Source organism: Orycteropus afer, unplaced genomic scaffold (genome assembly GCF_000298275.1).
Source record: "Orycteropus afer afer isolate SDZICR_OR568_19922 unplaced genomic scaffold, OryAfe1.0 scaffold00050, whole genome shotgun sequence".
NCBI lineage: Eukaryota > Metazoa > Chordata > Mammalia > Tubulidentata > Orycteropodidae > Orycteropus > Orycteropus afer.
Window position 1 is genome coordinate 457,781 of NW_006921637.1, and position 12,429 is coordinate 470,209.

A 12,429-nucleotide genomic window follows, 5' to 3' on the forward strand; every position below is an offset into this window, starting at 1 on the left:
TCGAGTCGGCCCCGACTCATAGCGACCCCTCCTTGGGTTTCTGAGGCAGTATCACTACGGAAGTAGATTGCCCCATCTTCCTTCCGAGGAGTGACTGGTGAGTTTGAACCACCAGCCTTCTGGTTAGCAGCCAAGTGCCTTAGGCACTACACTACCAGAGCTCCTAATTTAGGGCTGAGCATTTTGTTGATCAGTGATTGACTTACAGGATGCAGACAGCTAGGCAGCTTTCTACTGACACTGTCAAAATGTTTAATGTTCTTCTTCATCTCTTCCTTTGTAGAAATCTCTCTAAGCCTATAGCAGTGCAGTATAAAGAAAAGGAAGATCGTTATGTGGACACATACAAGGTAGCTTAAGTTTTTCCTTGTATTTGCTTAATGAAAAGTGCAATTTTGTTGCATAAACTTGTGTTTTACCTAATTTTAAGTTATAGTGTTGATCTTTCTGTTTTTCACTTCCTTGTGCTTTGATTGAGACACAACTAGAAATCATTGTGTGATTTTTAAATATTATGCTATTGGTCTGTGTCAATTTTCTGGAAACACTTTGGCCAGAAAAAGAAATGCACTTTTTTGTAGCATAAAGTAAAAACTATTAATTCATTATTATATTCGAATACATAACTCATTCCTTGTAAAAATCACAAAGAATTCCAAGTGCTTGCTATTCATATCCCCTTGTATTACATGCATAATGGTATCACTGTATTTATAACGTACCATAAACACAAATTCCAAACTGCCTGCCATCGAATCAGTTCTGACACATAGTGACCACCATTGGGTTTCTGAGGCAGTAAATCTTTAAAGTAGATCGCCCCATCTTCCTTTTGTGGAGTGGCTGGTGGATTTGAACTTCCAACCTTCTGGTTAAGTCAAATGCCTTAGGCACTGCGCCACCAGAGCTATTTGTAATGTACTGTTGCCCCTTATTATTCATATTCAGGGAGTTTTACATAAGGTTTTTTTTTGTTTGCTTGTTTTTTTGTTTTTTAACATTAGCTTTTTACATAAAAATTTGCCAGATTTTGAAGTATTAACTATCTCTGAGAAACTAATATTAATGAAACTCTGTTAGAAATTAAAAAAAAAAAAATTCATTAGGCACATGCTGCATTTCTCTTCACAACAGTATTTAGGTAAGAGTGGCTGAAGCATTTTCTCTATTCACTGCATTATTTTGCATCACAGTGCCAGAATGATCCTTCCAAGCATCTTGTAACTGTTACTGCTTGATTCTATTTTGTTGACAATGGGGTATTGCTGTGGGAATCAATCCATTACCACATGACTTTGTTATCAGAGCCAAACAGGAGCTGTGGGAGATGAGAATAGTGACAGACAGATATTAAAATGTTTGGTGCAGCTTCCTGCTGTATGATGAGAAGAAAAGAGTAGTGAAAAATATCACTGTATCCTTATTTATCTCTTTGTAACTACACTATAAAATAGTCATAAATTTTTATAATTATACCTCACATTCCAATAATGTGACATGGTTTTACATTTTTATTGTTTTGGCTTCTAGAGTAGCATGCATTACCTACCATTACATCTTGAAATTCTTTTAAAATGCAAATATCTCTAGTAATATTAGCCGTTCTAATTAATTGAGTGCTTTGTCCACTTAGACACAGGTAGATTTGTATGTAGGAATGAGAGAGTAAAGGATGTGAGGTACTTTTTGAGGGGTCAGGTTTTAGAATGGCACCAAGAGGAAGACTCCAAGACACTCAGGGTGCTATGTCTTGGGCAGAGTGGACGGCAATCTATGGCACTGAAGAGGGTGGTGGAGAAGAAACCATTGAAGCTATTCCAGTTTGGCCTAAGGCACGCTCTCATTTATTATGCTCCAATCCTCTGTCCTATCAGTATTTGGAAGAAGAATACCGCAAAGGAGCCAGAGAAGACGACCCTATGCCTCCTGTGCAGCCGTATCACTATGGCTCCCACTATTCAAACAGCGGGACTGTGCTCCACTTCCTAGTCAGGATGCCCCCTTTCACAAAGATGTTTTTAGCCTATCAAGGTAATGAAATTTTCTGACTGCTGAAATGGTCATGTTGTGTCATCTGAAAAAGTTGAATGATATCCTGAAAACTCATGGAAACCAATTAGACCACAGGGGAACTATTTATACCTTCACTAGGTTTACTTGTTCCTTCACCAAAATTCTCCCCAACAAACTGCAGTAAGTCATATTATCTGCTAATGTCTCTCAAATTTCAGCTTCAAATCAGATATGTCTAAGTTTATAAAAATGTAATTCATTTTTTAGGAATTGAAATAGAATTTACATACCATAAAATTTACTCTTAAAAAAAGTGTATGCCATTCATTTCTTAAAGTGAATTTTATACTAATCATGATATCAGTAATTATTTCAAATCATGTAAATTAGCTTTAGTGTCTAAAAGAGGGGAATATTGTTGTTACATGTCGTCAAATTGGCTCTGACTCATGGTGATCCTGTGTACAACAGAGCAAAAACTTGTGTGGTCCTTTGCCATCTTCACAATCATTTCTGTGTTTGAACTCATTGTTGAACCACTGTGTCAATTTATCTCATTTAGAGTCGTCTTCTTTTTTAATGACCATCTACTTTACTAAGCATGATGTCCTTCTTCAGGGACTGGTCCCTCCTGACCACATGTCCAAAATACATAAGTAGAAATTTTGTCATTCTCTCCTTTTAAGGAGCATTTTGGCTGTATTTCATCCAAGACAGATTTGTTCATCTTTTGGCAGTCCATAGTATATTGATACTCTTCGCCAACACCATAATTCAAAGGCATCAATTCTTCTTTGGCCTTCCTTATTCATTGGCATATGTTACTGTAATTTGTTCTGATGTGTCTTAGTGATTTTCTTTTGGGGTCTATCCTGTTTGGGGTTCGTTGGACTTCTTGAATGGATATATTCTCATCTTTCATCATATCAGGGAAATTGTCGTTTTGTTCTTGTATTTTCTTCCAAAATTCTTGTAAGGTTTTTTCTGTGTTTTCTTTGGTCTGTCTCTCAGTCCTTTGAAAATACCTAAATATAATTCTATTGAATTCCTTATCGGAGAGTTCCAATTCTGCTTCTTCCTCAGGGATGTGTTCTGAGTCTGTATCCTGTTCCCTTGTTTCTACCACTATATCCTGCTTCTTTATGTGGACTGTGGTGTTCTGTTGTCTCCCAGGTGCCATGGCATTGTTGTATTTAGATCTCTGTTAACTGTTTGTGAAGAGCTGCCAAGGATGATTCAGGCTCTTCTTGGTGCTTTTTTATCATTGGCCCATTGGTGGAGAAGGAGGTAGTGGCTCTCAGTAAGTGAAGATACAGGAGGTGTGGGTGTAGTTGTGTCTTATGGGGACTGTTGTTGTCTCCCACTCAGTTAGATACAATATATAATTGAATAACCATCAAAAAACTAAAAGCACATGGACAAAAAACACACCATGTAGTCACACAGGAACAGTAACCAAAAAAAGAAAAAAGGGAAAAAGAGGAAGAAAAAACAAGAAAACCTGCAATATCTGGGGATAGAGCACTAAGAGAAAAAATGTAGAGAAGGAGAATAATGAAGAAAAAAAAAATAGGAAAAATGCAAAAAGGAAAACAAGGAATGGGGTTAATCATGAGAAAAAAGGGGGGAAAAAACTTAAATTTATAAAAAAAAAGAAAAATTTTCAACCAGGAACAAGGACAAGAAAACATGCTGAAAACTAGGACCTGGGAGAGGAAGATTAAGAATAATAGTAAAAAGGACGAAAGTATTAATAATAATAGTTGTTTTAAAACAGACAAATAAAAGCAAACTAATCACTAGAAAAAAGAGAGCGAAAATGAAAAAAAGAGGAAAAAAAAAATCAGTGGAGGACAGGGCAGGGCAGGGCACCGTCTGAGCACACAGACTGTGATGGAGTTCCTGTGGGCCCAGAAGGTAGGTGGGAGTGGGGGATGGCCACACCTCTGTTCACCAAGTGGGTGTGGGGTATAAGAGTAACAAGAGGAATGTGGTACCTTTTCAGTCTTGCAGGTCTGGAGTGTCCTTAGGTTTGCTGGGAAGCAGAATGTGTTCTTAAGCCCCAGGAATCTGCGAGAGCGCTGTCTCTTTAAATATCCAAAATAGTCAAGCCACTTTTAAACCTTCAAAATGGCAGTGCAAAAGTCCACAGCTCAGTCCGCCTTTTTCTTCACCTTCTCCGTTGATTCCCCAGCCACCACAGCAGTCCTCTGTGCAGTTCCTGGCTAGCAGGGCTGATTTTTAGGTTAATTCTTAGGTCCTACCACCACTCGGGAATCTCCAAGCTGTCTGTGCTGTGAGGATCACTCAGGATTGCTGCCAGACCGCAGTTCTTATGTCTCCTTTTTTGGTATTTTCACTCAAATTCTTCTGCTAGTTGGGCTTTAGTCCACTTCTATATCCTCCCCTTCAAGGCTCAGTGGTCCAAGAGTATCTTCTGTGTCTGTGTTAATTGGTTTCCCTTTTCTTTGTTGAAGAGAGTCTGTGCCGTCTTTTCTGCCTAGACCGCCATCTTGCCAGAACTCCCATAATTTGTTCTGAAAGCAAGTTAGTATGAGAGCCATACTGGCACCTTCACTCTAGTAACTTTCTAGTTAATAATCTTCTAGAGATTATTTTAAGTGTCAGTTGGCAGTTTTGAAGATGTCTTAGAGATGAATTTACTGATTTGTGAGCAAAATAGGGACATTCTTACCTATCATTTCTAATGAAAACTAGGAAATTAGCTCTGTAATTACTCCTCATGGCATCCAGAAGCCATTGTGGAATCATTTATCTATTCATTATTCAAATGCTTTTGAACTTCTTTATGTAAAAACTCCTACAACCTCTTAGAAGAATTAATCTTGTTCTCTATTTGGTGTATAAAAAGGACGTTCTTCTATCTGTCTCTCTATAGGTACACAGACCAAACTTTCCACTTCATAGCTCTTTATATATTTGAACATGATTGTCCTGTCCCCTTTCTCCATCTCAGTCTTGTTTTCCCCCAGGCTAATTATCCTTAGTTAATTTGTCAAGTTGAGAGCTTCCTGTATGCAAAGTCCTGTCTCAGCTGCTGCAAGGAATATAAAAATAAATAAGACAGTTCTGTAGTTAATAGTTTTAAAAAACAATGTTTAAGCTATAAGGAGCTCTAGTGGCACAGTGGTTAAAGCATTTGGCTGCTAACCAAAAGGTCGGTGGTTGGAACCCACGAGCCACTCTAGGGGAAGAAGATGAGGCAGTCTGTTTCTTTAAAGATTTACAGCCTTGGAAATCCTATGGGGCAGTTCTACTGTGTCCTATAGTGTTATGAGTTAGAATTGACTTAATGACAGTGAGTTTTTGGTTTTGTTTGCTGTAGTCTACAAATCTGTAACTATTCTGATCATCTCTAGATATGTTCTGCTTTGTAAATGTCCTTATTAAAATATGGCAACCAGAATGGGAAAGACTATTTCAGATGTGGTTTCGGACCATTGCAGTGCATAACAGAACTGTTTCTTCTCTCTAAGTACTACCTTTCTCTTAATGTAGCCTAAGAATCCATTAATACAAAGCTCCCAATCAACAAAAATTTCTGAATCTATTTTCATACATACTGCTATTACACTGTTTACTTTATTGTGTATTTAAAACAAATTATAAAAATACAAGCCTGAAACTGCTTGAGTCCCCTTTCTGTTTCATCTGATTAATTTAAAATCGTTTATGTTGACTTTTGAGTTTATTTGTGCGCTATGGTTTAGTACAGGGTTTCTCAACCTTAGCATTTTGGGCTCAATAATTTTTTGTTGTGGGGGATGTCCTGTGCATTGTAGGTAGTTTAGCAGCTTCCCTCACCTCTATCCACTAAGTGCCCATGGCACTACCCTCAGCCCTTAATTAGTACAACCAGAAGTCCCTAAGACACTGCCAGGTGTGCCCTGGGGGCAAAAGTGCTACAAGTTAAGAACCACTTGTTTAGTACATGCATGTTTTAGATTCTAGAAATTTGTAGTAGAACTTTTAAAAAAAAAAAAGGAAACAACAGGGAATCTTAAAATCTGAACATCATCAGAATGAGCTTCTCTTGTTCCACAGTTCCTTAATCTCAACCCCAGATTACAAAATTGTGAACTCACTGTAGCCTTACACAATTGCCTTTAATTATGCTGAATTCCATTTATATTGATAACCTTTTCTGCTGAGTGAGTTTGTAGGCATTACTTTCAAGGGCCTCCGTGCTAGCTGAGGAAAAATTAATTATAAACCTCTTTCCTTTCCAGATTTTATTTAGTGGCTAACCCAGAAGTAATGAGAAGGTAATAAATGTAGTAGGAAATATTTTTTGACAGAGTAACTAAGGCTTGAGGGACAAATACAGCATATCCTTTTAAAATTGTCCCTTGCTTGATGCTGAGATTAGTTTTGTTCCAGTCTCCGAATGATAACATGTATTCACCTTTAAGCAAGTTCAGAGACGCATTAAATGATGAAATACTGCTGATGTTTTGGATAAATATTTTAATATTCCAGGCCTAGCTTATGGCTAGAAATTCTGATAATTGTTGAGAGAAAAGAGACAAGGTCAAAACTCAGTATTGATTATTAATTAAAAAAAAAAAACCTCACTGCCATCAAGTTTGATTCAACTCATAGTGACTCCTCCTTGGGTTTCTGAGGCAGTATCACTATGGAAGTAGATTGCCCAATCTTCCTTCTGAGGAGTGGCTGATAGGTTTGAACCACCAGCCTTCTGGTTAGCAGTCAAATGCTTTAGGCACTACGCCACCACAGCTCCCCCTGATTATTAATAGTCTACACCAAAAAACAAAAGAGTAACTATACTTAGTTTCATCTTCATTCATAGGAAATTTCACTCAGTTCTTTAACCTCAGAGTTAAAACATCTAAATAACAATGCCTCATCTATGGCCATGAATTTCTTCAAAATAACAGTGCCTCTCCCAAAATAGAAATAATTGAAAAGAAAGGGAAAAAAAGTAGTTCTAGCAATTACAAGTAAAGAAATAATTTTGTCTCCTGATGGGGGAAAAATGATTTTACCTACTTGAACTTTAATTTTCCTTCATTATTCATGCATTCAATAAGTGCATAATTATTGAGAATTCATTATTGACTACTATGATGTGCTCAGTGGTAATACACCAGGTGCCTGCTCTTGTGGAGCTTTCATTTTCCTTGGGGAGACAGATGTAATCAGGTAAACAGATAAATGATATAAATTCATCTAATTATGTATGTTATGAAAGTATGATACAAATTAAAAATTATATAGTATGATGTCAAATAATTATAGAAATCGTTCTCTTCAAGGACATGAATAACGTCTTTTAAACTAAAACAAGCAAAATGAACATTATTTTAATCTTTTTGAAGTTGTAAATGTAAATTAATTATGACAGGCTTCACGTGGAATCAGGTGTTTGTATCTTAATTGTATTATTTTCATTTCTTTATAGATCAAAGTTTTGACATTCCAGATAGAACTTTTCATTCTACAAATACAACTTGGCGCCTCTCATCTTTTGAATCTATGACTGATGTGAAAGAACTCATCCCTGAGTTTTTCTATCTACCAGAGTTCTTAGTTAACCGTGAAGGTATAACCATAAATTGTTTCACATTTGTACTTCTCAGGGTTTGTGGTTATTCTCTAATTTTCAAAAAATAGCTTTTGTAAATCCTAAATTTTGAGTCTCCAAATAAGAGAGATACTTTTATTTATTAACAATATAATTTTACTTCCAAGTGAGCTTAAATAATTTAAGTATTTTATGAAACTAAATATATCCTCATTATAACTTTATTAAAATTGTTTATAAACATGTATTTTAATTTTATAACAGAAATTGCTTTATTCTTTGTTCTGATTACAAATTTAAACTAAGCTCATTATTTGGGTGAGGAAAAAAAATGAAATTATTGAAAGCAAGATGTAAATTAGCTAAAATCTTAATGATTTTCTGAGGAATGCCAGTAAAAGAAATAAAGTACTCTAACCAGAATGATCTGATAGCCAGAAAGGATTGAAAAAAACAGTTGCTTTCAAGTCATTTCTGACTCATGGCAATCTCAAGTGTGTCAGAGTAGAACTGCTTTCCATAGGGTTTTCAATGGCTGATTTTTTCAGAAACAGATTAATAGGCCTTTCTTCGGAGATGCTTCTGGGTGAACTTGAACCTCCAAAGTTTCAGATAGCCAGCAAACGTGTTAACCACTTGCACCACCCAGGGACTCTACCGAAAGTCAAATGTTCTGTGGTACCAGTGACCAAAAATCTGGGCCAATCTTACCTGTTCCATAACAAAATATAATTTAAACCTTTGAATGATTTTCCTACAGTATTTAATTTCATATTTTATATGACCTTTAGGAATATATGAAATTGAAAATTACATCTTCAGGGAAGTTAGCGTTGAGCAAATTCCTATAGCATTTATTCTATACTAACTAAACTCTCTGGAGTTGTTTGGACAATTATTAATAAATCTATGCTGCTATTACCCTGGAATATGTTGCATAGTTGCCCAAGTGAGAAGTGTCTCAGCCAAGTATCAGTGCCTGTGATTTGAGATAAGGAGCGCTGGTGGTTCAGTGGTTAAGTGCTCAGCTGCTAATCAAACAGCAGGTGATTCGAACCCACCAGCTGTTCCTTATGTGAAATATGCGGCAGTCTATTTCAGGAAAGATTACAGCCTTGGAAACCCTATGGGCCATTCTGCTGTATAGGGTCACTGTGAGTCAAAATCAACTCAATGGCAATGGGTTTGATTTGGTTTTTAGTTAATTAGAAGTGAATGCCTTTCAATTTAGGGCTCTTTTAAATATACTGTCTGTTTTCTCTGTCCATGGTCTCTTATTAGTGTATTTATTGCTATGTGAAAAACAACCCCAACACTTAATGACTTAAAATGACAATAAATCGATTATCTATCACAGATTTTGTAGGAAGTAGCTCAGCCAGGTTTTGGCTCAGGGTCTCTCATGAGGTTGCATTCAGATTGGCTGGAGCTAGAACCACCAAGAAAATAGAGCAGCTGGAAGCTGACAAGCCTCTCTCTCTCTTCAGGTTCTATCAGTGATTTTCCATGTCATCTCTCTATATCATGTAGTTTGGGCTTCCTCATAGCATGGTGGCCTTGAACATCCCACTTGGAAGCTAAGGGTTCCAAAGGCAAGTTTTCCGAAAGAGAGATGAGCAGAAGCCACAGAAGGCTTGTTCTTACCTAGCCTAGGAAATCACACAGTATCACTTCCATTGCATTCTGCTCATTGAGGCAGTCACACATGCCTGTCCAGGTTCAAAAGGAAGGAACAGAGACCTTACTGCTTAATGAGGGTGTGACAAGATTCTGGAAAACCAAGCAAGATAGGAAATATTGTTGCAGTCATTTTTGGAAAATATATTGCTATAATGTATATCACATCATTTCCTATAGCATTTATATAGGCCTTTCCTTTTACCTCCATGTTGTCTACTGTAGATAAGGAGGGATGAGCCTCCAGAGCTCCTGAAAGCTGGGAATAACTACATTTATAGAGACTCCCTGCTGCCCAGCCCCTCCCCAGTGTCAGTCCCTCCACAGCCCCTGCCCTAAGATGCTTCATTCACTTTTGTTAAATAAATCCCTACACTTTTTTTGATGCTACAGACAAGAGTCTACAGATCCTCAGTCAGCCCTGCAGCTCCTCTGTGGAATGACTGCCTAACTGTGTGAGATGGTCCCACCCTCACTCCATCTGAATCTTACATAAGCCTTTCAAATCATGTCATTTCAAAATCCTTCCAAAATTGATGAAGAGCCTTCTGTTTTCACAAGATCAACAAAATAACTTTTTTTTTTTTTTGTATGTGCTTAGCTTTTAACAGGTCCTTTTTATTTTATTTCTGATACTGTGTTCAGCTCTTCTGTCCATAAAAGGTTGCACAAAGAACCATTTCTATTCAAAGGTAACATTTCTTTCAGGAAAACTTTTGGTTTTTTTTTTTTTTTTTAATAAAAACACTTATGAGATTTTTGTTTACACTAGTAGAATAGTGAAATAATTAGCTATCAGCTCATTTACATCACAGAAGAATGCTCTAACTTGATTTAATGAGATACTTTTTTGTTATCTGCAAGAATGCTTAGTAGAAAGGAATTCAGAACAAACCTATAGACTTACCATAAAATTAATAGAGTTTGACATCTTATTCTAGGAACAGGCATACTTTATACAAAGTTAGGTTTTTTTAATTACAGAATACTAATACTCAATAAACAGAAATAGTCCTAAATTTATTAAAATGTTAACACCAATGATTCAAGTTCACAATTGAATAGATATTTAAGCATTTGTTATATTTGAAGATTTGATTAGTGGGGAATATGCAAGGATTAAGGAGCTGTGGTGGCACAGTGCCTAAGGCACTTGATGGCTAACCAGATGGTTGGCGATTCAAACCCACCAGCCACTCTGCAGAAGGAAGGTGGGGCAGTCTACTTCTGCAAAGATTTACCACCTCGGAAACTCAACGGGGGTAACTATGATTTGGAATTGACTAAAGGGCAGAGAGTTTGTTTGTTTTTTGGTGGTGCAATGCCTAAGGCATTTGACTGCTAACCAGAAACTTGTTGGCTCAAACCCACCAGCTGCTCCATGGCAGGAAGATAGGGCAGTCTACTTCAGTAAAGATTTATGGCCTTGGCAACCCAATGTGGGTCGCTATGAGTTGGAATCAACTTGAGAGCAGTTAGTTTGGTTTTTGGGGGTTTTATGGAAGCATTATCTGCTTCAACTTGTTATAAAGTATCAGAAAGATAAAATTGAAAGATCTCAAAGGTAATTAGATTATTAGATGGCAGAAGAGGCAGACAAACTGCACAGCCCCTCTTCAACAAAGAGGAACCAATTAACACAGATACAGAAGATAATCCTGGAGCCCTGAGCTTTGAAAGGAAGGATACAGAAGTGTACTAAGCTCCGACTAGTAGAAGAACCTGAATGAAAACATCAAAAAAGAAGACATACAGAACTGTGGTCTGTCAGCGATCCTGATGGCACAGACATCTTGGATATTGCCCAGTGCTGTTAGGACCTAAGAATTAACCTAAAAATCAACCCTGCTAGGCAAGGGCTGCATGAAGGACTGCATGAGGCTGGTGAATAAAAGAAGAAGCAGCGAAGAGGGAGATGGGCTGAGCTGTGGACTTCTGCCTGTCCAGAGTGCACAGCCATTTTGAATGTTTACAAGCAGATTACCCATTTTGAATATTTAAAGCAACAGCATTCTCTCAGATTCCAGGGACCTAAGAATAAGCTTCACTTGCCGGGGACCACAAGGACATTCCGAACATGAATAACTGGAAAGGTGCAATATTCACCTTGTTACCCTTATACCTGACACCCTCTTGGTGAATGGAAGTGTGGCCATCCCTCACTCCCACCTACCTTCTGGGCCAGCAGGAATTCCATCCCAGTCTGTATGCTCTGACAGAGCCCGGGTTCCCTGCCCCACCCTACCCCAATTTTTTTTCCTTCTTTGTTTTTTTTTCAGTTTTTGTCTGTTAAAAAATTATTATTATTATTATTATTTTCATCCTTTTTATTATTATTCTTTATTCTTCCCTTCCTAGGTTCTACTTTGCAGCTTTTTCTCCCTTCCCTGTTCCTGGTTCCCATTTTATCCTTTCTCACAGTTACCCCCATTCCTTGTTTTTCTTTTGCATTTTTCACATTTTTTTCTTCATTATTCTCCTACTTTATCTCTTTTCTCTTATTGCCCTCTCCCCATTTTGTTTTTGTTTTCTTTTTTTTTTTTTTTTTGGTGATTTTTCCTGTGTGTTTATGTAGTGTGTTTTTGTCCTCTTGGTTTTACTTTTTTGATGGTTTTTCAGTTGTTGCTTTTGTCTAACTGAGTGGGAGACGGCAACCATGCCCATATGACACAACCACACCTACAACTCCTGCAGCTCCAGTTACTGTGTGAGAGCCACTACTTGCTTCTCCACCAACTGGCCAATGATAAACAACCACCAAGAAGAGCCTGATTCACCCTTAACTACTCTTCACAAGCAGTTAACAAAGATCTAAATAAAACAGTGTCACATGTCTCAGAAACAACAGACCATCAAAGTCCACACAAAGAAGAAACAAGGGAGCAGAATACAGACCTAGAAAACATCCCTGATGAAGAAGCAGCATTGGAGCTCCCTGAGAAGGAATTCAGAAAAATTATACTCAGGTATCTTCAAAGGAGGGAGCACTGGTGGCATAGTGCCAAAGGTGTTTTACTGCTAAACAGAAGGCTGGCTGTTCAAACCCACTAGCCACTCCTCAGAAGGAAGACTGGACAATCTACTTCTGTAGAGATACTGCCTTGGAAACCCAAGGAGGAGTTGCTATGAGTTGAAATCAACTTAGTGGCAGTGAGTTTGGTTATTTGGTT

General features: G+C 37.5%; 1 protein-coding gene across 1 annotated transcript in view; it reads left to right on the forward strand.

Moving 5' to 3' along the window:
* Positions 1-12,429, forward strand: part of LYST (lysosomal trafficking regulator) — a 339,163-nt gene that overhangs the window by 220,887 nt on the left and 105,847 nt on the right. Inside the window, 3 exon segments of the mRNA XM_042780645.1 lie at positions 284-350; positions 1,875-2,031; positions 7,460-7,600. Of these exon segments, the coding sequence (XP_042636579.1) occupies positions 284-350; positions 1,875-2,031; positions 7,460-7,600 (365 nt within the window).